The sequence below is a fragment of the Polyodon spathula genome, chromosome 25, assembly GCF_017654505.1.
Source record: "Polyodon spathula isolate WHYD16114869_AA chromosome 25, ASM1765450v1, whole genome shotgun sequence".
Lineage (NCBI taxonomy): Eukaryota > Metazoa > Chordata > Actinopteri > Acipenseriformes > Polyodontidae > Polyodon > Polyodon spathula.
In genome coordinates, this window is record NC_054558.1 from 20,195,812 (window position 1) to 20,219,583 (window position 23,772).

Here is a 23,772-nt window from a genome sequence, read left to right on the forward strand (position 1 = left end):
AAAATAAATTCAAAAAAACAAAAAAAGGTCTTGTAGAAATTTTATTAGTGTACAAGTACATGTGAAGTACACACACAGAAAATTTATAAATATAGTTTAAGCTTTTTTGTGCACAGCTAAATAGTGACAGTTTTTCTTTTTTTGTAGTTTTTATAATGATTGTAAAAAATACAGATTTGTATCTAACAAAATAAACGTACACTCCGTTGGGAGAGCCTGGAATGAAGTACAGTATTGATTCCAACACGTTTTCTACTGCAGCTCAGAGATTACACTGTAGGCTTTAGCTCTCGAGTGAGATGTAACACAGTAAAGGACTGAGATTACTGCATCTACTGGGAAAACCCTGACTTTACTCCAAGCATTTACTATGCGTAGAAGTGACCATCTTCTATGACTGAACCTGTGCTAACTGGTCAGAGTCTATTGTTCCTTATGTAATGTTGTCCTCTAGTGGCAGGCAACACTGCTGCAGCATGTGCCATGTTACTTGGTCATTACTGTAAATTTGGAAGGATATTCTTAATTTCTAACCTCATAACCCCTCCCCTACTGTAATACCAAGATGTTAAATACAGGTAACAGATAAGCGGGCACTTATTCACCAACACAGTAGCTAATGGAAGTTATCAGGGATCCCTACAACAACTACAAGCATCACGTCATTTTACACACATCACTCCAACAAATCACTTTAACATAAAGCCAACACATGTAATGCCCACGTTTGGAATACAGAGAAGACAAGTTTAGTTTAGTTTGTGTCTTACTTATTTAGGCTCTGCAGCATTCAAAGTGACAAGTGAGAAAGCAGCTGCTGAATCACATGGTACAGGAATAGAAATTTGCATGATCTGATTTTCATTATACAGTAGAAGCTTAGTTTTGTTACTCTGTGGTTTGTTTGCTTTTTTCACACTGTTGAATTAATGTCCAGAGGAATAAAAAACAACATTTATGTATAAAAGTTTAAAATTGCCAATACTACAAATCAATCTGACTCCAGTGATATCATCCACTGAAACAGAGCATTACTCCAGGCACTTAGCATTCAGTAGCACCTTTATTGATAGTACGGAAATGGATGGTGCAAATTCATAATGGTAAGCAGCTAAAAAAATGAAGAACTTTGACTTATGGAACTAGAAACTCACATCACAAACAAACACTCACACACAAGTATGCAAGACATAAAATTTACTATACAGGAGACAACCTTTTACAGCTGCTCTGGGAAAGGAGAGGAATTAGGATTTATGTTATCCTGAACTGCAAAATAAAACTGATAGAAAAAAATATGTTTTTTTGTTCTTCAGGCTTTTTTGGTTGTTTTTTGTAAAAAAAAAACGCCAACATCCAGTTGTCTTCCAACCATTTTTGCTTATTTTCAACCGTAGCTTTACTTCAGCACCTCGAAGCATTGGAATATTAATATACAAGGTGTATTAAGAAGTAGGAATTAGGTGGACCTTACAGAAAATGACTCAAAGGCTTTCAATCCCAAGTCAAACCATTTAAAACTGCTGCTACACTGCGTGTATACAGCGAACAATCTGAATGTTTATGTACATTCTCTCTGTACATACTTACACAAACACAGACTTGCATTCCCACCAACAAACGACTATCTCGCATCCCGCTGAAACACATGACCCTTTCCTATTCTGAGAATCAGTCTGGATGCAGAAAGGATGTGTGCACCTCTAATCCTGTAGACACACTAATGAAAAAACACCTCAGCCTTTATCACAAAATTACTGACTGATGTCCGAATTCTATTAAAGTGTTCCATACCCCATGTCACATACCTATCATAAACATAGGCTGCCAACATGTCTTAAAGTGAGTTATGATCCCATCTTTACAGGCAGCACAGTGCCTTCTAAAGGCAAAATACAGCAAACATTCATTTCCTTTATAAATTACAAAACCGGTCTGTTCAAATTCAGTATCTCTGGACAAAGGCAGAAAGCAGTGACTGTATTGAATATGGGAATTCAGATAGTAACTGTAACAGGAAAGACTAAGATGGCAGACAGCCATGAACAGTTGCTGTCTTTTACCTTTGTAGGAATCCCAAAGGGGAGTGTTTGCAGGAGATGCAGTATAAGTGGAGGTGAGCTGCACGGGTAGGGGAAGGTCAGCTGGTTCCTCTCACTGGTGGAGGTGTGTCCTGTCATCCGGCCGTTTCACATGGATCCTCCTCACTCGCTCAATGCGTTCCCTCTCTTCGTCCTCGTCCAGGTGATTTGACCGCCCCGCAGCGCCCCCTGTCGCCTCCAGCAGAGCATTGTCTGGACCGCGCCCGTCCTGCGCCTCGTACAGAAGGATATTGAGAGTTTCCTCATAGATTCGAGCCTCGGGGAACTCTACCTACAGAACACAAACACCTCAGATTAGCATTGACCTCAACACTCACACAGCATCCCAGTGCTTGAGGTCTAGTTACTGGAGCCACCCTGCCTACTTGTCCCTAAACACCAACTGCTAGGCCATCTTCGGCTTGAACATCAAGGCCCCACTCCCATGCCTAATTAACTCTACCTTCGTCTGTTTCTTCTCAGTGGCGTACACGATGGAGGTGCAGCAGACCTCAGCGATCTTGCGGCCCTGCCCGTAAAAGGACCAGCAGCAGATCTCGTCCCCCAGGACGTCCTTGATAAAGAGGACCCTGCCATTGAAGCGCAGTGACAGCTTGTCAAACAGCTCTATGTTCTTCAGCATGTTGTCATCCGAGTTACTGCACAAAAACAAATGCACACAATTTCAAGATGTATAAATAACGTGGGCGTTTTGCAAAACAGCAGAACAGCAACCAACGAAAGCTGCTCTCAGCACAGAAGCAGTTGCTTACCTGGTGTAAGAGTATTTGTTGTTGCTTCTGTTATACAGCAGCTTAACAGCAGGCTGAGGAAAGAAGAGATCCCAAAGGCATGAGTGAACAAAACCACAGCATGAGTGACCAAATCAGAAAAACCGATTCCAAAAATATACATTGTAGTGTGCGACAAGCTCCAGTGGTCTCAGTCTAGTCCACAGAGAGCCATTAAAGGATGCATCAACAGAACACATGGTTGTGGTATTCTTACTGAGAGCCATAGAGAGATGACCCTGCTGTTGATTACCTTGTTAGAGGTGGCTATCAGTCTCTGTTCCTCTTTGCTTGATGTGATCACAGGGACCTTACAGAATGGTTCGTACGTGTCCTTGTTCTGCAATGACAAAAGCAAATCCATTACACTTCTGAGGTAGAATCCATACAAAGCGAGAGACAGTGGGGACAGGCTTGTCTCTACCAGCCCCTGTACCAGGTAAGCAGAGAGAGAAAGGGGTATAGAAAGGGATAAAATCGGGAGGGAGGCTGGTACCTGCAATGCTGCCAGACACTCGTCTGCCAGCCCCTGCACGAGGTAGTATTTGGCCTCAGCAAGTAGCTCTTCAATCTCCCGCCTACTCTCAGGCAGGGGCACTGCTCCATCACGCAGGTAATTCAGGACGGCTCCAAAGTGCTTCCCACAGCGGTCAATCAGGATCCAGCCTGAAGGAGACAAGAGAGACAGTCAGGAACACAAGCTAAACACAGGTAATTAAAAAAAAAAACAACTACCTTTCCCAAAAGTGACTTATTTTTAACATGAGTTATGGGCCTCAAAGAGGAATGTTTGTATGTTTTCTCTGATCTCCAATCAACTTCAGTTCAGACCACACATTAGGTTTCTCTGCTTTATTACCGAACACACTATATCCTTACGCCGAGGCAAATTGCCCGCATCGCATATTTACTATAGAGTGGGTAATTTTCCTGTAGTTTGCCAACAGTGGAAAATATAGTTCACTATCTGTAAACTTTGGGGTCTATTTATAGGAAAAAAAGTATTGTTGGCCAAAAGTTGTTAACAGAATGACCTACACATATACAGTTTAAATGTGACTTTAGAAAGCCTACATAATATTGAATAGGGCGAGGTACGATACAAACAGATTCACAGATAGATAGATTTTAAAGGGGTATAGTTTCTAAGTTTAGATCAGAGCACAGAGTAAAGAAATAAACAGCTACACAGTATCATACACATGAAACACAGTTCAAAGTATTTAAAGAAAACAGTGTCGAGTTACAATTCTGATTTAAAGAGGTGATTTAAGTATACATGTCAAAACAGTGGGAGACCAGGTCATTTTCTTCTTTTCCTTTTTTGTTCAGTAAAATCAAGTCTTTAAATCCCAGGCATTTCCTTAGTACTGTATTCCTGAACTGCGGCCCAAACAAATCAAAGAGAGAGAAGAATGAGAGGGACAAAAAAGGAGGGATGTAGATACACAGTGGGAGGATGACGAGGGAGAGGGCTACAGTGATAGATAGTTAGAGAGAGAGAGACTCTAGATGTTTAACCCAGAATCAGTTTGAACATCCTGCACAAAACCAGATGTTTGTAACCACAATATGCTGTTATTAAGAATTACTATTTTTAACTTCACAACCATGCAACACCATATGCTAATACAAATTAAGATTTATGGCTCGCAATTTGCTATAGTAACTATCCTTAACTTGTCAATACCAAAGAATAGTAGGGTTTCTCAACCTAAAATAACCACCAAAGCCAGAGGGATGATACAGTATATGTCTACTTCACAAGCATTGATGTATAATCCAGTCGTGAATCGGACCGTGATCAGAACTTTGGCAATCTGAATTTAGTTCATATCTATTAAGACTGGACGCTGTGTTCTGAAAATTCAAAAGATGTAACTAAAACAAAGGCATGAATTAAATGCAGTGTTCTGGTGCACACTGCAATTCTTTAGAGTTTAGTATCTCAAGCTTCAATTATTAGGCCTGAGCTGTAATGTTTTGTAATCATTTTTTTTGTTACCATTATTCAACCCAATAACATGAAAAAGAGAAGAATATGTATGCTTGTAATGACGCTCACACACACACACACACACACACACACACACACACACACCAGTACAGCATCAATCCTGTAAGAGCACTGGGTATACACACAAGGCATAATCTTGTGCTGATTTCATTACTGTGCCTGTACAACAGCAGACAGCATTCATAAAGTATTAGTCAATGCATTTCAGAGAGCTAATATTTCTGAATACGGCCAAGAGAGTTTGCATAGTTTTTTTCTCTCTTTTTTTTTTTTTAGGTTTAGAGAACAAAGACCTTTCTATTTCTGACCCTGCTTACACCCATCAGCAGCTCTGGCATTAAGCTCTGCTTTGTCTGGGGCTCCTTGGATGTACGTACAAAAGCAATTTTTAAATTCTGTTCTACAAAATCTGTTACCTGTACAAAGTAAGATCGCAGAGAAACACGGCACAGCTCAACCTGCAATGCAGTGGCAAGCTTTATATCCAGCCCTGTGATGTGTACTGTACACACAAGCACTGCATTCTTCTGAAAGCAAAAGACCTTGCAGTACTGCTGGTGCAAAGTCCTTTGATCCTGCCCATACCTTCACTATCTGTGAGCACCTCCATCCTGCCACTGAACATGGCCTTCAACATGGTGTCCTGCTTGGTGAGGGTCTGCATGGTGGTGTAGTACAGTGCACCCCCCACATTCAGCTTCACGTACTTGGAGCTGGGGCTCGAGCCCTTGAACGAGGTGGTCCTGGTTGTAGCCGCTGGCACAGCCGTGCTCACCACACTTTCTCCTGACATCTCTTCCTGCACACAGAGAACACACACATATATATTTAGATATAAGTTTTTTTTAAAACAGTAAAATTCTATATAGTACAAACCAGACCTGGGCTCAATCAAAACTACAATTGTGCAATTCTTAATTAATTGAACCTTGGCACTTGTAATTGAACAAAACAGCACTGGAATTGTAATTAGATTTCAGTAAAGAATTCTGCTGGAATTGTAATTGACTCAGGCCTGATACAAACCAGTGTTTTATTCTTATTTAAATTCTTAAAAAAAAAAAAAAAAAAAAAAGACTAGTAAGTAAACATTTATATAAAGTGATCAACACATTATTTATAATTGCTATTAGATTATTAGTAAAACAGTCGGAACACTGCCCTGGATATATAAAGCGACCACTGGGATCCAGTATTTATTACTGGAAATGATTTATTCATAACCCTAATCCCGAGAGGATTCACTGTCGTCTGAACAGTTTTCATTAATAATATAGCAAGGCTATCTTTCTCCTAGCTACAGATCATTGTTCGTGTTCTCTAGACGAGCTAGTAATTTAATATTAGAAATAACATGTTTTAAACATTTCATCTTCTCTTTACACCCAAGCTTACTGATCAAGTCGACCCAAGACATGACTTTCCTCCTTTAACGCCTCCACTCCTAATAAACTGTGGTTACAGTACTTAAATTTAATTAAATCCAGTTACATTGTATGTTTACAAATAATTTCACAATAATTGCGTTTAAGAATAGAATATTTTTTAAGTAAGTCTGACCTCGGAAAACTATGAAGTTTAAAAGCCTTTTTTTTTTTTTTTTTTTTCTTGTTCGTATCGTACAACACAACTACAGTGAATCTCTCTTCTTTTACAAGCGACCTCAGGCTTTTTAAAAACGACGGACACGTTTAATACATTCTGAAAAACAACCCGAATACTTCGAGCTTATAAATAAAAAGTTAATTTCGTGTTTTACCATCAAATCCAGAAACAACACTTCAAAGCAGTCAGGAAGGAAACACCCACTTCCGGGCTTGGGCACGGCCGCTACGAATGTATTTCCGTCAGAGATGACCTCATCGGATAGAGAGCGTCACGTAATCCACCGCCACCGAGATCTAGAGCACATCTAGAGCGGCTACGTTCCATTACTAGGGTTTTATTCTTGAAAGTTTAGTGGACTGTTTTTAAAGAAACGAACAATTCCTGCCCATCGATAAGAAGGTAGAACTATACAAGGATAATGATACTCTTCAGTGTCAAAGGCTCCGGGCAGATCTTTGGTACAGCAGAGCGTCCTCGTTAATCCCAACCCTTTCTGCCCCTCAATGATGCCAACAAAAACTATTTCCGCCCCGCAGTGTGTAACAGCAAACAGAACGCCATCAAAAGATAAAATAAATAGTTCCTACATTATAGGAACGCTGAAATACCCACTTTATGCACGTACGTTACGAAAAAGATGAACTCTCGATAGAGAAAAAAAAAAAAAAAATCAGCTTTTTAGTTATAAGCGTTAAACATGGAGTTTAAGTAAATGTTAAGAAGAATGAAATCTGTGGATTCCCCCCGGATGGGTTTAGATGTAAAACCACGAGGATTAATGGCTGAATTCAGTGTATGGTTTTGTTTTTATTGTTTACATTTTTTTTGTTTTAATTTCCTGCTTTGGTGATAAAACGTTATAATTCCTTGACAACACATATTCACGTATTGTTTCACGAGTATATTAATAAGGGAGTCGCGTTTTATGAATTACAGCATGTACAATAGCGATAGTTTGGGTTCATCATTTTCGGCGTGCATAAATTGATATTCGTTTTTTGTGTGTGTGTGTGTGTGTGTGTTTTACTTTTATGTTATATTGTGTCATTTAACAGACAGGCAGGAAGGAACACTGTTTGACATATTAACCTAACTGGTATTTTTAATAATGGCAACTGTCAACTAACTTTTCTGTTAAGTGTAGAAATGCGTGTTTTGTTCTCGGTTCGTGGGAATACTGTACTATTAGGAACGCTACAGTAAGCTTTCTGAGGTGACAGCGTTCATAAGCAAACAGTCTCTATGTAGGTTATTCGGTAGAGTTTGAACTTGTATTTATAATATTTAACCACTATATTCCCATCTCGTTTTCTTGTTCTGCTAAAAAAAAAATTGGAGGGGAGGGGTGTAAATATCCACCCACCTTAACCCACACTGTCTTGCCGTGGTGAGCGAAATCAGTTGTTTCAGCCCATTGCTTTGAAATATCCCTTTAATATTACACAATGTGCTACCTGTACACATACACGTTTAGAGGGTAAAGGGCATTTTACGTATTTGCATAGAATCGGGAAGCGCATTTATTGTGACGAATTGTTTGAAAAGGCTATGCAGTTTTTCTAGGCATTATAAAGGCAGTCGTTATTTCCGTTGTTGTTCTTCAGAGATGACACCGCTGATCAGCTAGCTGCTGGATTTAAACCCGCTGCTGCGGCGTTTTCTGGATTTCTCTGATTGGTCTGAGCCGGGGAGAGAAAGGCAAAGCATGATGTGGTTTCTGTAATGAACTGTGAATCTCCAGTCAAGAGCAAAGCTTTAGGTGAGTCGCGCTGTATTTATTTATGCATTCCTTAAACGGGGAACATCATATAAAGCATTCAGTGTAGCTCAGCGTGTTATGGTCCTTGCCAACTTTATAAAGTCAGTAGGATGGCTGCCAAGAGGTGTACTGTGTCCCTGGGCAACAGCTGCATTCTGAGACCCACCATGCCCATTTTAAGCAGTTAGAGATATTCCGCTTGCAGCTGTCAGCAGTAAGGGCCTTTATAACCAGAAGAGGTGGTCGTTCTGGAGTCTTGTTTCACACAATTTGGTGCTCTGTAGTAAATGGGATTTTTTTTTTCCCCCTGACTTAACCACCCTGTAGTGAACTGTTGTATTAAAAGCACATGTTCAGAAAAGCTAAATGTTTAATGCAAATGAATAGCATTGTATGCAGAGAGATAAAACAAAAATACACTGTACAACAACATGTCAAAATGTGCTCCATGACGTGTGTGTGCACTGCTGTACTGTATTGAAGAGCTGCCGGTTTCACTCTGTGGATGGTGTAAGCCTGTGCTTTGTGCCGTCCCGTTAGGAGTGAAAGATGTTTGGTGTGGCTCAGTCCTCCAAGTCCCAGTTCCTGGACAAGGCCAGGCAGGCTCGCGAGGAGAGGAAGGGGCAGCGGGAGCGGGAGAGAGCTGCCACGCAGATACAGGCTCTCATCCGACGCTTCCTCTGCCGCTGCCGCCTGCAGAAGCAAATCAGGTGAGGTGGCCAATCAGAACGGAGCCCTGACTGGAATACGGGCATGGGTAGCATAACCAAGCTGCAGGCGTTCCTAAAAACGTTATTTTTTAGTGCAATAAACGAGGGATCAGTAATAATATTAATACAATTTAGGTTATATGACTCCATGTACACTAGGAGAATTTGGGACAGTTCAGGCTTTTCAACTTGCATCCCAGTGCATTCTGGTAAGTGTAGTCCTGTTGTGAAAGGTACCCGAGACAGGTAAAATGTATCAGAGTGCATTGTGATGTTAGTTGAAAAGCCTGAACTGTCCTTGTGTACGTGGAGTTGTATGATAATCCTAAATAAAGTAAGTAAATGGATTTTAAAAGTTAGCACTCCTTTAAAGTCTTTCCCTCTGGATGCCAGTCTACATCTGCAAGCATATATTTCCCTTTTAAATCATTTGAGAAGTGTATTAAAAACATGTGCTGGTTCTTCTGCTCAGCAGCTCAATGTGACCACTTGCTGAATCTATACTTTCTTTTTTTCAGGAGGGAGGTTGATGAATTCTTTGAAGGCTGTGATGCTGGATCTTCTAAAAGAAACGCACTTTCAATTTTTAAAATTGCAAGGAAATTATTATTTATATTCATAATGAAAGAAGATAAGTTGGTGAGTAAGAGCCCTGTCTATGTGATTCCCTTAGTTTTAGCTGGGTATCACAGAGTGAACCCTAACATTTTCTAGTGATGTGTTTTTTAGTGTGCTTTACATTTAATTCTCTGTATTGTGACCTGGGATAAGTTTGTAATACTGTAAGTAGCAGGCAGACCCTCAGGACTTTGAGGAAATGCTAGTAGTTGCAATCCTAGTATCACAGTATGGCATATATTTTATTTCTGTCCAGAGGTTTGAAAAATTGTGCCGCTGCATCCTCGGGAGCATGGAGGTGGAGAATGAACCCAAGGTTAGTGTTGTACTTACTGATCTCCTTTCTGCTGTCGTTTCCACAAAGACAGCTAGCCCATTCCTCCATATGGGTGATACAGGCAGCGATCTTACTCCTCCCTTACAAACCAGTCATGTGCTTCAAGCCTTTACACCTCTCATAGAGCTGTACATTGTCAATATATCTGTATTTCAGCAGTAGAAGTTGATTAAGACATGTGCCCCAAGCTCATCGTTGCCCTGTGTTTTTTCTTGTCTAGGTGTGGTATGTGTCCCTAGCACTTTCGAAAGACCTCACTCTCCTGTGGATAAAACAGGTAAAGGACATCCTCTGGATATCCTGCGAGTTCCTGAAAAAGCTAAAGGTAGGTGGGACTAGTTATCTGTCTGTCTATCTATCATGTGTATTCCAAGAATGTAACAGGTGAAATATTAGATTGAATTGTTCTTTTTTTAAAAACGTATTTTTACTCATTACGCAAAACACATGTTTTCTTCTTTCAGCCGGACATCCTGCAAGACAACAAGATGGTGACCCTGTACCTCAGCATGCTGGTGACCTTCACAGACACGAGCATGTGGAAGATTCTCCGGGCGAAGGGTGAGCACGGGCACTGCGCACTGGGATCTGTGCTTCATGTCTTTGCGTTACTGCACACTGCAGTGCTTTTACCACATCACAACACAGTCATATTTTATAAGGGAAATTCCTTAAGATTTTTTCTCTTTGATATAGGAGAGGCCCTTCGGCCAGCCCTGAACCGGATTTGTGAGAACATTATGGGCCAACTCAATCAGAAGGGATTTTATACTATACTGCAGGTACCGCAAAGCCATTCCACCGACCGTCAGTGCAATACAGTGAATGTTATTACAGGACTTTAATGCATAATGACAAAATAGCCACGTTTTGAATCCAGTGTTAATCGTTCATTTCTTGCAGATTTTGTTAACAAATGGACTGGCGAGATCCAGGCCCTGTCTTTCAAAAGCCACTTTAACAGCCATCTTTACTTTGGCACTACGGTAAGAGAAATCCTGATCACTGTATGTGACCTGCAGCTGTGACCCCGTAAAGCTAGTGTTCTCTATTGATTTGCCAGGCTACTATGATGTACTGAAATTGCTAACTTAAGTTCTTTGTATTGGATTTTCTGTCTGCTACAATCCCAGTACTGATTACCTTTATTAAATTTGCTACCTCCAGTAATTCTTAAGATAGAAGTGAGCTGTCTGTATGAATTATTTGTTAGAAAACTAAGCAGTGAGCTGCCTGGTATTGCTGCTGAGCCTCTAGTAAATTTTCCGGCTGCTGTACTGCAGACTCCCTAATGAATTTGCTGGCTCCAAGGCTTCTCGTTTGCTTCCTGTGTCCTGTGCATTTCAGTAATCTGTTTATTAAGTTACATGTTATGAGCCTAACTTACAAATTGACCAAGAATGCAAACAAAAACAGCCCAAAAACCTGCTTGTAATGACCACTTAAGGTGACCTGTATAGTCAGGTAGTTTTGAAATGTGGTTGTTTGTAAGGGAGTGTGTCTTTCCCTGTGTTCTTAGGCCTGTTATTGCAGCTCACTTCTCTGATAACCTGTTGAGATCCTTGCTGATCCACATCATGTCTGTCCCAGCCATCGTCTCACACTTCCACACTCTTACACCGGAGGTAATAAAACGTCATTACAGTACATATTGAAATTTGCTTGCACGCCGTTGGAAGTGATTCACAGGCAGGATTGCTCTTGTGTCTTTGCAGTGCATAGCCACTATCCAGGCTCACGACCTCCTGCGGAAGTTCATCCTGTTTCTGAGCAGGGAGGAGCAGTGCAGTGATATCTGTGTGTGCCTGGAAGGGAGCCACACACTGTGCCTTCTGGGTAAGCACTCCTATTACATTTTCAGAAATGTCACCTTAAATGCTAAAGACCTTTTAGCAGTTGCCCGTAAGTAGGGTTCCGGTTAGAGTAATCCGAGAGATCGGAAATCAAAATGAAGTAGAAATTCATGTCATATCCCCCCCCCACCGGGGGGGGCAACACTGTTCAACACACAAGTAAATTAACTCTCATGGGAGAGACAAGAGTGTGGTTCACCGGTTTTAAACCTTACCCTTGTGTTCTATGAAACTACAAGACCCTTCATTTGCCAAAATCAAGGCAAAGCATTATGGGCAACAGTGAAGTCCCGAATTCACTTGCTTGCCTGAGATTTAAGGAGCTATGTTAAACCCATTTTTGGGTGGCAAAATAAAGAACAAGTATCTCAGGCAGTAATTCTGTAAATGGCTAATATTTGAAGAGCCACTTTTTTTGTGTGTCTGTACTTGGTGAGGATGCTAGTGTGTTTGTCTCTGCAGGGAACCTCATCCACCTGGGCTACCTGACTGAGAAGGTGTTGGAGGAGGAAGCCAACCACTTTGTGAGGGACCTGACCGACATGCTGTCCTACTGCCAGAGATACGTCTCCCAGAAGAAGTCCAACCTCACCCACTGGCACCCTGTTCTGGGCTGGTTCTCCCAGACTGTCGACTACGGGTCAGCAAGACCGGTTTACTTCTCCCAGAAACCTAGCCTAGTCTCACTTCCACTATTAGAGAGAAATAAGACTTTTTTTAACGGAGCTGTAAGGTCACATACTCTTCTTTAAAACCAGCTACTCTGCTGACCAGTTATCTCAGAAAAAACACCGGGCTCCAGACATTGTGCATCAATTAAGCTGTTGCCTCTTTAGCAACAGTGTAAATGTTGTGAAATTAGTAAGATACAGCTTAAGAATACCTTAAAAGTACAAGTTTCTTGTATATATCTAGTTATTTAATGGCCGTGTCTGCCAGAAACTAGAAATATTGCATGTTGCATCTTGCATGGAGCCTCTCAAATGAAACTGCTGTGTCTGCCTGCTGTGTGACTGCACTAACCCGCCCCCCTCTCCTGTCCCCCTCGGCACAGTTTGAATGAGTCTATGCCTTTGGTCACCAAGCAGCTGCAGTACCTGTGGGGGGTCACTGTGATCCGAACGCTCTTCAGCGATGTGCTGAGCAAGAAGCTGGAGAGCCAGGAGCCTGCTCAGTCAGGCGCTCAGTCATCGACACAGCAGACCAACCTACCCGTGAAGAGTGAGTGCTCACTGCTCTCCTAGTGTGCTGCACAGGACTGTCATCCTGCACGATCCCAGTCCTCGAGCTGTGGAGCCCAGCTGTACCCACAAACTAATACGAGGTTATCAAGATTATTTTATTAAAAGCTCCTGTTCTCGTTCCCTCTAGATCTCTTCAAGCGCGCGTTCCAGAAGTCTGCCTCGGTGCGTAACATCCTGAAGCCAGTGGGGGGGAGGCGTGTGGACTCGATGGAGGTGCGCAAGGTGTGCAGTATCTGTGTGCTATACCAGACTGCCCTCACCACGCTCACACAGATCAGACTGCTCTAGACTGCAGAACTTACAGGTCAGCCCCCCCCCCCCCCCCCCCCCCCCCCCCCCCCCCCCACCAGCTAAACCCATTCATTGGCTTGCGTTGTAATGAGACAGATTTCACTGCTTATCTCTCTTCTTTACCTCAGGGCTGACTTACCTGGACGACCTGCTCCCCAAGCTCTGGGCCTTTATCTGTGAGCTGGGACCTCAGGGAGGGCTCAAGCTGTTCATGGAGTGCCTGAACAATGACACAGAGGAGTCCAAGAGGCTCCTGGCCATGCTCATGCTGTTCTGTGACTGCTCCAGGCACCTCATCACGTGAGCCTCCAGCCCATACTAGCCCTGTACTAACTCTACACTAACCCTATACTAGCCCTGTACTAACTCTATACTAACCCTATACTAGCCCTGTACTAACTCTACACTAGCCCTATACTGGCCCTGTACTAACTCTACACTAACCCTATACTAGCCCTCTACTAGTTCTTAACTAGCCACCTCATCACATAAGCCTCTAACTCTATATTAGCCAGTACTAAATAGTTCGTCATTGCATGGCATACATTACCTATCCCCTCCCTTGCACTGAAGAGTTAGAGGGATAGCATGTGTTTGCATTAATTTAGACTGGCATTTTGGATCTGGTTTTCCAGGTGAGCCATAGTGAAAAGCCCCCTTCTTAATGCTGTACACTTGAATCTGATCATAATAAAGTATTCTCTTTTCTAATTTAAATAGTACACCACGACACAATACTATACTTCCATGTCAAGTATCCTTCAGTACAAACACGGTTGCCCTTGTGCGAATGTACACTGCGTCCTCTGATCTTGAGTGTGAATCGTTGCAGGATCCTGGATGACATAGAGGTGTATGAAGAGCAGATTTCCTTTAAAACAGAAGAGCTGGTCACCATCTCCTCCTTCCTCAACACCTTTGTGTATAAGATGATCTGGGATGGAATCCTGGGTGGGTGCACCTGTCTGAAACCGGGGCGATTTACATGTTGCAGGAACCTCTTTGTTAAAAAGGAAACATCTGATGGAAACCAGGACAGTACCAATAAAATCATTTGGGCCGGACTAGTGCAAGTGCAGCTCAGAGTTTATTTAGGAAATCAGATTACGTATTCCAAAAAAAGTTCCAACAGAAGCTTCATTATTTACCCAGCCTTGTGTAGCTCTGAATGTGAAAGACACAAATTGATAAGGAGTTTTAAACAGTGGTAAACAACAGCGATGTCCTGTACTCTGGACTCACGCCTGAATGCCTCCACTTTGTGTCTGTAGAGAATGCGAAAGGGGAGACCCTGGATCTCTTCCACTCAGTTCACGGCTGGCTGATGGTGCTGTATGAGCGGGACTGCCGCCGGAGGTTTGCACCGGACGATCACTGGCTGCGCAAGTGAGTTACACTGCCACCTAGGGGCTGGAATGAGCACTGTGGCTTATTACTTGGAGGTGGTACAGCTACTTGTTAGAGCTGAAGGATGGGCTAAGCTAATCTGGGAGACAGGGTGGCCTAGCGTTAAGATCCAAGGGACTAGAGACGATCTGAGGGACTGGGCCGCAGTGTGTCACAGTGGTGAAGAGAGGCTCTGACTGTAATGATTGTTTTTCTTCTCCCTGCTCTAAAGAGACCTGAAGCCCAGCCTCCTGTTCCAGGAGTTAGATAAGGGAAAGAGGAGAGCCCAGCTCTTACTACAGTACATCCCACACGTCATTCCTCATAAAAACGTGAGTAGAGCCATCATGGATGGAAAGAAGACTCCTATTGCATATCAGTTCACCCATCCCAGGTATTAATGTGAGCTTCTTATTTAAACCCCCAGTAAAACCAGGAATGGATTGAACTGCTATGCATTGGGGGTCATATTTCTATTCATGGTACATGTACATCTCTGTTAATCTTTTTATTTATCTATGATAAGACCATGCTGTGCTTCCCCATTCTCACAGACCTAGCTTTCCCATGCTGTACTCCAACTCTCACAGACCTAGCTTTCCCATGCTGTACTCCCCCACTCTCACAGACCTAGCTTTCCCATGCTGTACTCCCCCATTCTCACAGACTTAGCTTTCCCATGCTGTACTCCCCTACTCTCACAGACCTAGCTTTCCCATGCTGTACTCCCCCACTCTCACAGACCTAGCTTTCCCATGCTGTACTCCCCCATTCTCACAGACTTAGCTTTCCCATGCTGTACTCCCCTACTCTCACAGACCTAGCTTTCCCATGCTGTACTCCCCCACTCTCGCAGACCTAGCTTTCCCATGCTGTACTCCCCCACTCTCGCAAACCTAGCTTTCCCATGCTGTACTCTCCCACTCTCGCAGACCTAGCTTTCCCATGCTGTACTCCCCCACTCTCGCAGACCTAGCTTTCCCATGCTGTACTCCCCCACTCTCACAGACCTAGCTTTCCCATGCTGTACTCTCCCACTCTCACAGACCTAGCTTTCCCATGCTGTACTCCCCCACTCTCACAGACCTAGCTTTCCCATGCTGTACTCCCCCACTCTCACAGACCTAGCTTTCCCATGCTGTACTCCCCCACTCTCACAGACTTAGCTTTCCCATGCTGTACTCCCCTACTCTCACAGACCTAGCTTTCCCATGCTGTACTCCCCCACTCTCACAGACTTAGCTTTCCCATGCTGTACTCCCCTACTCTCACAGACCTAGCTTTCCCATGCTGTACTCCCCCACTCTCGCAGACCTAGCTTTCCCATGCTGTACTCCCCCACTCTCGCAGACCTAGCTTTCCCATGCTGTACTCCCCCACTCTCACAGACCTAGCTTTCCCATGCTGTACTCCCCCACTCTCACAGACCTAGCTTTCCCATGCTGTACTCCCCCACTCTCACAGACCTAGCTTTCCCATGCTGTACTCCCCCACTCTCACAGACCTAGCTTTCCCATGCTGTACTCCCCCACTCTCACAGACCTAGCTTTCCCATGCTGTACTCCCCCACTCTCACAGACCTAGCTTTCCCATGCTGTACTCCCCCACTCTCACAGACCTAGCTTTCCCATGCTGTACTCCCCCACTCTCACAGACCTAGCTTTCCCATGCTGTACTCCCCCACTCTCACAGACCTAGCTTTCCCATGCTGTACTCCCCCACTCTCGCAGACCTAGCTTTCCCATGCTGTACTCCCCCACTCTCACAGACCTAGCTTTCCCATGCTGTACTCCCCCACTCTCGCAGACCTAGCTTTCCCATGCTGTACTCCCCCACTCTCGCAGACCTAGCTTTCCCATGCTGTACTCTCCCACTCTCACAGACCTAGCTTTCCCATGCTGTACTCCCCCACTCTCGCAGACCTAGCTTTCCCATGCTGTACTCTCCCACTCTCACAGACCTAGCTTTCCCTTGCTGTACTCCAACACTCTCACAGACCTAGCTTTCCCATGCTGTACTCCAACACTCTCACAGACCTAGCTTTCCCATGCTGTACTCCCCCACTCTCTCTTTTTGCAGAGAGTCCTGCTGTTCCGCAACATTGTAACGAAGGAGAAGGAGTCTCTGGGATTGGTGGAGACGAATTCGGCCTCGCCTCACGTCACCCACATTACCATCCGGCGCTCTCGCATGCTGGAGGTATGCATGTGCGCCAGTGCCCTTTTCTGCACACCTCTTCTAGTGGTCTGGAGATCTTGAAAGTATTTCTTCTGGCTTGTGTGGTATACCAAAATTAAGGTTGAAATATTTTTTTAATTGAACAATAAATATAATGCAAATTATTATTATTATTATTATTATTATTATTATTATTATTATTATTATTATTATTATTATTGTTTTTTTTTTTTTTTACTACCCAGATAAAGGAAGGTTTGTAATAAAAAGTACTATTGGAATATTGGTCCAGCTGTTAAATCTGCTAAATGATTTGCTTTGTTGTGTGTGTGTGTGTGTGGTCGACTCCATGGGAACATGGTAGCTCTGGGGTGAAATGAAACACAGGCTCTGAGTTCCGCGTGCATGCATTGCGTCTCTCTGCCCTGTCGCAGGACGGCTATGATCAGCTGCGCCGGCTGCCCGTCAACTCCATCAAGGGTGTGATCCGGGTGAAGTTCGTGAATGACCTGGGGGTGGACGAGGCTGGCATCGACCAGGATGGAGTCTTTAAGGAGTTTCTAGAGGAGATCATCAAGAAAGTGTTTAACCCTGCGCTCAACCTCTTCAGGGTATGCAGCTCCCATTCGTTGTATTTCAATAGCTCTGGGTTTTGAAAAGGCTTTATCCTTGAGGTGACTAGTGATATCCAAGCGCCTCCTACTTATAGAATAAAAATAGGAGCAGGGTTATTCATGACTGATACTAACGTGAGCCTAGATTGTTGCACAGGGTGTTTTGTAAATGAGTCTTTACTGTCTATGCAGACGACCAGCGGGGATGAAAGACTCTACCCTTCGCCCACCTCCTACATCCACGAGAATCACCTGCAGCTTTTTGAGTTCGTGGGCAAGATGCTGGGGAAAGCCATCTACGAGGTGAGCTGGGTGTGGGGATCAGTGGCGTTTAAAAAGAAACTAAAAGAAACTAAAACTTAGTGGTGAATTTGCTGTATTTTAGGGGATCGTGGTGGACGTGCCTTTTGCTTCCTTTTTCTTGAGCCAAGTCCTCGGACACCATCACAGCACCTTCTACAGCTCCATCGATGAGCTGCCATCGCTGGACTCCGAGTTTTACAAGAACCTCACGTCGATTAAGGTAAGAACTTGCACTTTTATCAAGATAATAAGCCATGTACAGGATTCCAGTAGTATTTTCTATTCTTTTGTCGTTCCTGTAATTGCAGCAATGGCTTAAACCACACAATTGTAGAACATATGTAGCAGAAATGTACATTTTTGGAACTCTTACAAGGAGTGCTGATAGGAGGCCGGTCCTGATGCGCCACATGTTCTGTTTTCTTCATTCCAGCGCTATGACGGGGACGTTGGTGACCTTGGTCTGACCTTGTCTTACGATGAAGATGTCATGGGGCAGGTAATGTGGTATCGGTCATTCCTAGAGCACCTCTCGATAGGCGTTGTTTAATACTGTTTAGTATTGAAATCCAAGCTGTGGACGGTGGACTGCAAGTTGAGGGTCTGAATCCACTGTGAACTCTCCTGCTGATATCTGAGGTGGCTAAGAGTGCAGAGGGAGTGTTGAGTTTTGTTCCACTTGTTAAAGTCATGTCTTCTTGTGCTTCACAGCTGGTTTGCCATGAGCTGATTCCAGGAGGAAAGACCATGCTGGTTACCAATGAGAACAAGTAAGAATAAAATAACTTCCACTGTTGAATACTGTATTTTACATCTTCAGTAGATCTCACCTAAAAAAGCTGAAGGACATCCACAAGGTGAATGAATGAATGAATGAATGAATGAATGAATGAAATTGATAATTGCTCTAAATTGTCCGATTGCCTGTGGTGTTTTTCCAGGATCAGCTACATCCATCTGATGGCTCACTTCCGAATGCACACGCAGATTAAAGAGCCAACCACAGCCTTTATCCGCGGCTTCCGCTGCATCATCAACCCCGAGTGGCTGCATGTGTTCTCCACGCCCGAGGTGCAGAGGCTCATCTCCGGGGACAACGCCGAGATCGACCTGGAGGACCTCAAGTGGGTACAGCCAGGGCAGGGCACGGGAGAGGGGGTATGAGCAGGATCCTGGGTCCTGCAGTACAGTAGATTCACTCGTTTGTTAAATATTCCAGATAGTCGCTCATGCATGCCGCAGAGCCTGTGTGCGTGACAGTTTGTAAAAGTGATTGAACGGGTCTCCTTTTTCCTGCCCGTTTTTATCAGATTTTAACAGCCAGTTGTGCCAATTTCAAATGAGGACAGTGTCACGTTATGGGTAGGAAAGAGGATGTTTTTTTATTTCTTCTTTATTTTATTGTGCCTGTGCCTAATTCAGTTTTTTCTGTGTATTTTACAGAAAGCACACTGTGTACTACGGCGGTTTTCACAGCAGTCATCGGGTGATTATCTGGCTTTGGGACATTATGGCGAACGACTTCACTTCTGAAGAGAGAGCCATGTTTCTCAAGGTAACTCAATGACACTGAGCGCAGGGTTCTTACAATAGAGAGCCAAGGAGATCGCCCCTTAAACTGACAGCTAATGTTTCACATTGCAGTTTGTCACCAGCTGCTCCAGACCTCCACTCCTGGGTTTCGCCTACCTCAAGCCCCCCTTCTCTATCCGCTGTGTGGAGGTGTCCGACGATCAGGTAAGGCTATTGTTGCATTGTATCATTACCCTTCATGTGAAATAGTTGGGTCTTGCACACAGAAAATCTTTTCTCATAACAGGCCACACAGCCCATTAGCACTGTGTTAGCCAGTCCGGATTAGACCAAGCAGAGCTCAGTTGGTTTCCCTTGTAACCTGTGGGGTGTCTCTCTCTGCAGGACACAGGAGACACTCTGGGCAGTGTCCTTAGGGGTTTCTTCACCATCCGCAAGAAGGAGCCGGGAGGGCGGCTCCCCACCTCCTCCACCTGCTTTAACCTGCTCAAGCTGCCTAACTACAGCAAGAAAAGCATCCTGCGGGACAAACTGCGCTACGCCATCAGCATGAACACAGGCTTCGAGCTGTCCTAGCGCACACCCCAGAGCGAGAGGAGAGGAGAGGAGGGCGGGGCAGGGCAAGAGCCTAACCACACTCCCCCATCACAGTCCAGCAAATACCAGCCTCTCGAATGCCATTGTACAGTCCTGGAGATGGGTCTTCTATACTTCTGAAGCAGCAACCACCCTTGGAAAATCTTGGGTTGTGTTGCCATTGAGGCAGATTTTTAGCTGGAGGCGTGTGAACCCCTTCTTCTTGTGCCCCGCCCCGCCCCCAAAAAAAGAGATGAATTAAGTAAATAAAAGCGAATGGTTATTAATTCCAGTCCTTTGAATCTGTAAACGACAAGGTTTTTGTTTCAACCCAGATCAGAATACACCCACACACTCGCACTGCTTTTCCAAAGACTCAGTGGGGGGCTGCAAGGAGTGCTGTAGTTTATGAGCACCAGAAAGCAACACAGACATAGAAGTTCGTATTCTGGTTGAAGCAAAAGCCCTGTCATTTAGAGGCCTCAGTAGACTGCAGTTGCAAACCATTGGCTTTTATTTTTAAACAAAGTAAGTGCGATTTCGGTGAAATGAATGAGTGGACTTTGTTTTTTTAATTAAGTTAATGTCTCCTTTATTGTGTAACCCTTCCATAGAAAAACTCACTTTTTAAAATAATGACCTCAGCCCCACTCCCCTATACATTACACTATGAAACTCCAGTGTGGTGCTGATTGATTGGGTGCTCATGTCACTCTTCAGATCTCATTGCACCTCTTCCTTTGTCGTGGATGTCTGTGTGCTTGAATGATGTATGTCTTCTATCTGGATTTGAAGAGAGTTCTTCCGAGCAATCCACTGGGGTGCTTCCCTATTCTTTGGATTTTTTTTTTTATTGCTCGGTTCGGTTCATCTCAAAATCCACAAGCCAACAAACTGATAAAACACATAAGACAGGTGCTGGATTCAAGTAATCTAACTGTATTGTTCTAGCGAGAGCCCATAGCATTGTGGAATTCTCGTGTCATGTTGCGTAGATTCATTTTTCTTTATTTATAAAACAATAACTTAAAAAAAAAAAAATCTAGAGCAAGTTGTATTTTACATAATTGACAAAGCCGCACATTGTGCACTGAAGGAACCGAATTGCATCGGTTCATGCAGCAATGGGGAAGCAATTTCTAGCTGCCCTGAACCTGTTACCTATCCTGACTGACCTCAGTAAGGGACGAGTTTATTAGTAAATCATTAAAACTAGCAACATTAATTCAAAAGTAGGAACGCACAGTAACGCACGTTACTTTTATACATTCGTGGTCAGTTTTGAATGTGCTAGTCGTGCTGTCGTTATGTTCTTTTTTGTATTATTTCAATCCTATGCATGTTTCCAGTATCTCAATATTATTGAGTGTTACAACCATGGAAGGTTTCCTGTGCCTCTAGATCAGCTGGGATTACTCTCCAGGATCACCCATCCCTGCTCCAGACAGCCCTAACTGCACTCTCCAGGAATATAAAGAGACCCAAATGGAAGAGCACCCAATTGTGAAAATTCCAGAACTGCCCTTTCAAGGAAGATGTGACCCAACGAAACTGGGTCTGCACAAGAGCTTAACAAGACAAACTATACAGTGTGGAGCGTCAGTGAGATGTGATTTACTACACAGGAGATACGCACACATCACGGGAAAGCTCCTGGACTGAGAAGTGGCAGCTGGTCTGAACAGCAAGGTTTTTATAACAGAGGGTATGAAACTGATCAGTTTCTTCCCTGTGTTTATCATTTTGGCACCAACATTTCCTTTTTTTAATTTTTTTTTTTTTATACCGTGCTGAAGCCAAGATGGGCTCCAGCTTGATGCTAAGCCTAATCTTCTACCACAAAAGAGGAATGAGCCAGTGGTGGTTTTGTGATAAAGGACTTCCCTGTGTCGTCTTCAAAGCAATGTTCACGTTCTCCATTGAACTAAAACGTGTTCTATTGATAATAAAGGACTTGGCCACTTTGTGCTAATTCTGTGAGGAAACCTATCATCACCGCATTGAAGGACGCGCCCCTGTGAAAATGCTGCATTCTCCTTCTGGACGATGTTATGCAGTAACACTTAAAGGTGTCTGCTGCATGCTGGTAGTTCTAGAGCCTTGTTGCCCAGCAACTGGGCTTTCTGCAACATCTGTGCAAAGTGATTTCTAACCCTGTATATAGCGTACAGTGTACCTTTTGTTTGTCTATTCTGATTCCATTGTTTTACCCCAGCTGCTGGTTCCATTACAGTCGGCAGTTTAATTGGTGTCATTTTTTTTTTGACGGAACCAAGCCATAATCTGGTTAACTCCAGGAATGGAAAACGGGCCAAGTGCACTGCAGTGCTGTTGAGAGAATGCTGTTGGCCCTCTGCAGTAAGTCAGTTGGTGTGCTGTTACATGTAACCCCCTGCATGAAAAACGACTTGGAAAGTACACAGTCACTGGCTCACTTGAGGATGTGTTTGGATTGGGGAGGTGGGAAGGCAATTCAATTGACCTTGCATTGCATTCCCACCCAGTTATAACCCCCCCCCCCCCCCCTTCAACTGCAAACAGATTGATGCATCTCAGCTGGGCTGTCTTTCAGTGGACACGCTCAGTCATGTCAAACGTGTGTAGAAATGTTTTTTTTTTTTTTTTTTTTTTTTTAGAGACCCTTTATATTGGCTGCATCACATCATCGCCATGGAGAAGCTTTTCTCTTTCCCTTCATGGTTTTGCAGGATCGTTTTTGCACTTTTGAGAATGCAGCTGTTTAACGGCACTTGCTCTTCAAAAAGAACATAAAAATGTAAGCAATAGACACCATAATCACAGCCAGATGTTTTAATGTGCAAACTGTGCACAGTGCTTCTAGAGAGTTCTGTGTGTTAGGGTTTTGGGGGAGCATTGCTGGATGTATTTGGTTATGCTTCTGGGGAACCACCACCAACCTCAGTGATTTGGGGGGCTCTGCATGCATGATTGTGAGAGTGAGATTTGTAAGAGATTGGGGACACGTTGTTTTTAATTGAAGCAATCCCTTGGAGCTCCTCCAGTACATTTAGAGGCACCTGTGTGCAAGTTTTTATTTATATTTATATTTTTTTGGATCCCCTGCAATTTATCTTCCCAAATGAGTCTTCACAGGTAAATGCAAAATAGTGTGGTCATTGGGCGTTTTTTCTTGCCCGACTGTAAACCGACCCCTTCACTTTCCCCTTTTGTGCTCCCTGTTTTTACAGTTCTTGAAAAAAAAAAAGCCAGACGTTTTAACACTTTAACCAAGCTAGCGTTCCCCTTTTATACAGTGTCATTAAAAAAAAAAAAAAAAAACAACGTTGCACTATGTGAATTGCTAGTAATTTAAATAATGCAATTTTAATGTAAACATTTTGATTAATGTGTATAACCCCCCCCCCCCCCCCCCCCCCCATTACTGCTGTAAAATATTAATGTTATTGTTTATGAGTAGCTACCCCTGTGGTTTTCTTAAATCTGTACTTTGCAGTTAACTGTGTGCTGTGGTTTTTCTTCATTGAATTAATGGGAATTGGAGCAAATACCAAAGAGTACATTAGCCTCTTTACACTTTACAATCAACACTCCCAAAGGCTAGAACAAGGTTAAACTGAGAAGAAACTAAGTTAAGAAGACAAATGCTTCGGCTAGAGCCTTCATCAGTGTACAGATTTCTCATTTCAGTTACTGCATTGACCACACATCTATCAAGATATCCCTTAACCCTTTCATGCATGAGTTATTGAAAATAGCTGGACACATTAATATGTTTTTTTAATTTTTTTTTCCATTGCTTTATATGGGGAAATAATGGCATTCTCATACAAGGTCATCATGCATTTGTGTCTTCCACATGCCCTCATATAAAGAAGTTTTTTGTTTTTTTTT

The 23,772-nt window shown here is 43.4% G+C and overlaps 2 protein-coding genes across 3 annotated transcripts; one reads left to right on the forward strand and one right to left on the reverse strand.

Moving 5' to 3' along the window:
- Positions 1 to 28: 28 nt before the first annotated feature.
- LOC121299936 (BTB/POZ domain-containing adapter for CUL3-mediated RhoA degradation protein 3) lies at positions 29 to 6,763 on the reverse strand. Of its 2 annotated transcripts, XM_041228187.1 has the most exons (7): positions 6,649 to 6,755; positions 5,475 to 5,688; positions 3,369 to 3,538; positions 3,126 to 3,212; positions 2,855 to 2,907; positions 2,545 to 2,740; positions 29 to 2,373 (listed from the first exon to the last, which is right to left on the reverse strand). In XM_041228187.1, the coding sequence occupies exons 1-7, from the start codon at positions 6,649 to 6,651 to the stop codon at positions 2,155 to 2,157; spliced, it is 942 nt and encodes a 313-aa protein (XP_041084121.1). In that variant the 5' UTR covers positions 6,652 to 6,755; the 3' UTR covers positions 29 to 2,154. The 2 variants fall into 2 exon arrangements, with proteins under 2 accessions (XP_041084121.1, XP_041084122.1); XM_041228188.1 differs by having other exon boundaries at positions 3,126 to 3,538; positions 6,649 to 6,763.
- Positions 6,764 to 7,320: 557 nt separating this feature from the next.
- ube3b (ubiquitin protein ligase E3B) lies at positions 7,321 to 23,287 on the forward strand. The gene is given in 27 exon segments (XM_041228193.1): positions 7,321 to 8,256; positions 8,797 to 8,966; positions 9,485 to 9,605; positions 9,841 to 9,900; positions 10,142 to 10,246; positions 10,386 to 10,482; positions 10,618 to 10,703; positions 10,825 to 10,907; positions 11,441 to 11,546; positions 11,637 to 11,757; positions 12,237 to 12,414; positions 12,829 to 12,995; positions 13,146 to 13,322; positions 13,438 to 13,609; positions 14,142 to 14,260; positions 14,581 to 14,695; positions 14,928 to 15,027; positions 16,775 to 16,894; positions 17,308 to 17,484; positions 17,680 to 17,790; positions 17,873 to 18,010; positions 18,224 to 18,289; positions 18,502 to 18,560; positions 18,732 to 18,914; positions 19,234 to 19,345; positions 19,435 to 19,527; positions 19,708 to 23,287. Coding segments are annotated over 26 exon segments (3,219 nt in total). The 5' UTR covers positions 7,321 to 8,256; positions 8,797 to 8,805; the 3' UTR covers positions 19,900 to 23,287.
- The last annotated feature ends 485 nt before the right edge of the window (positions 23,288 to 23,772 follow it).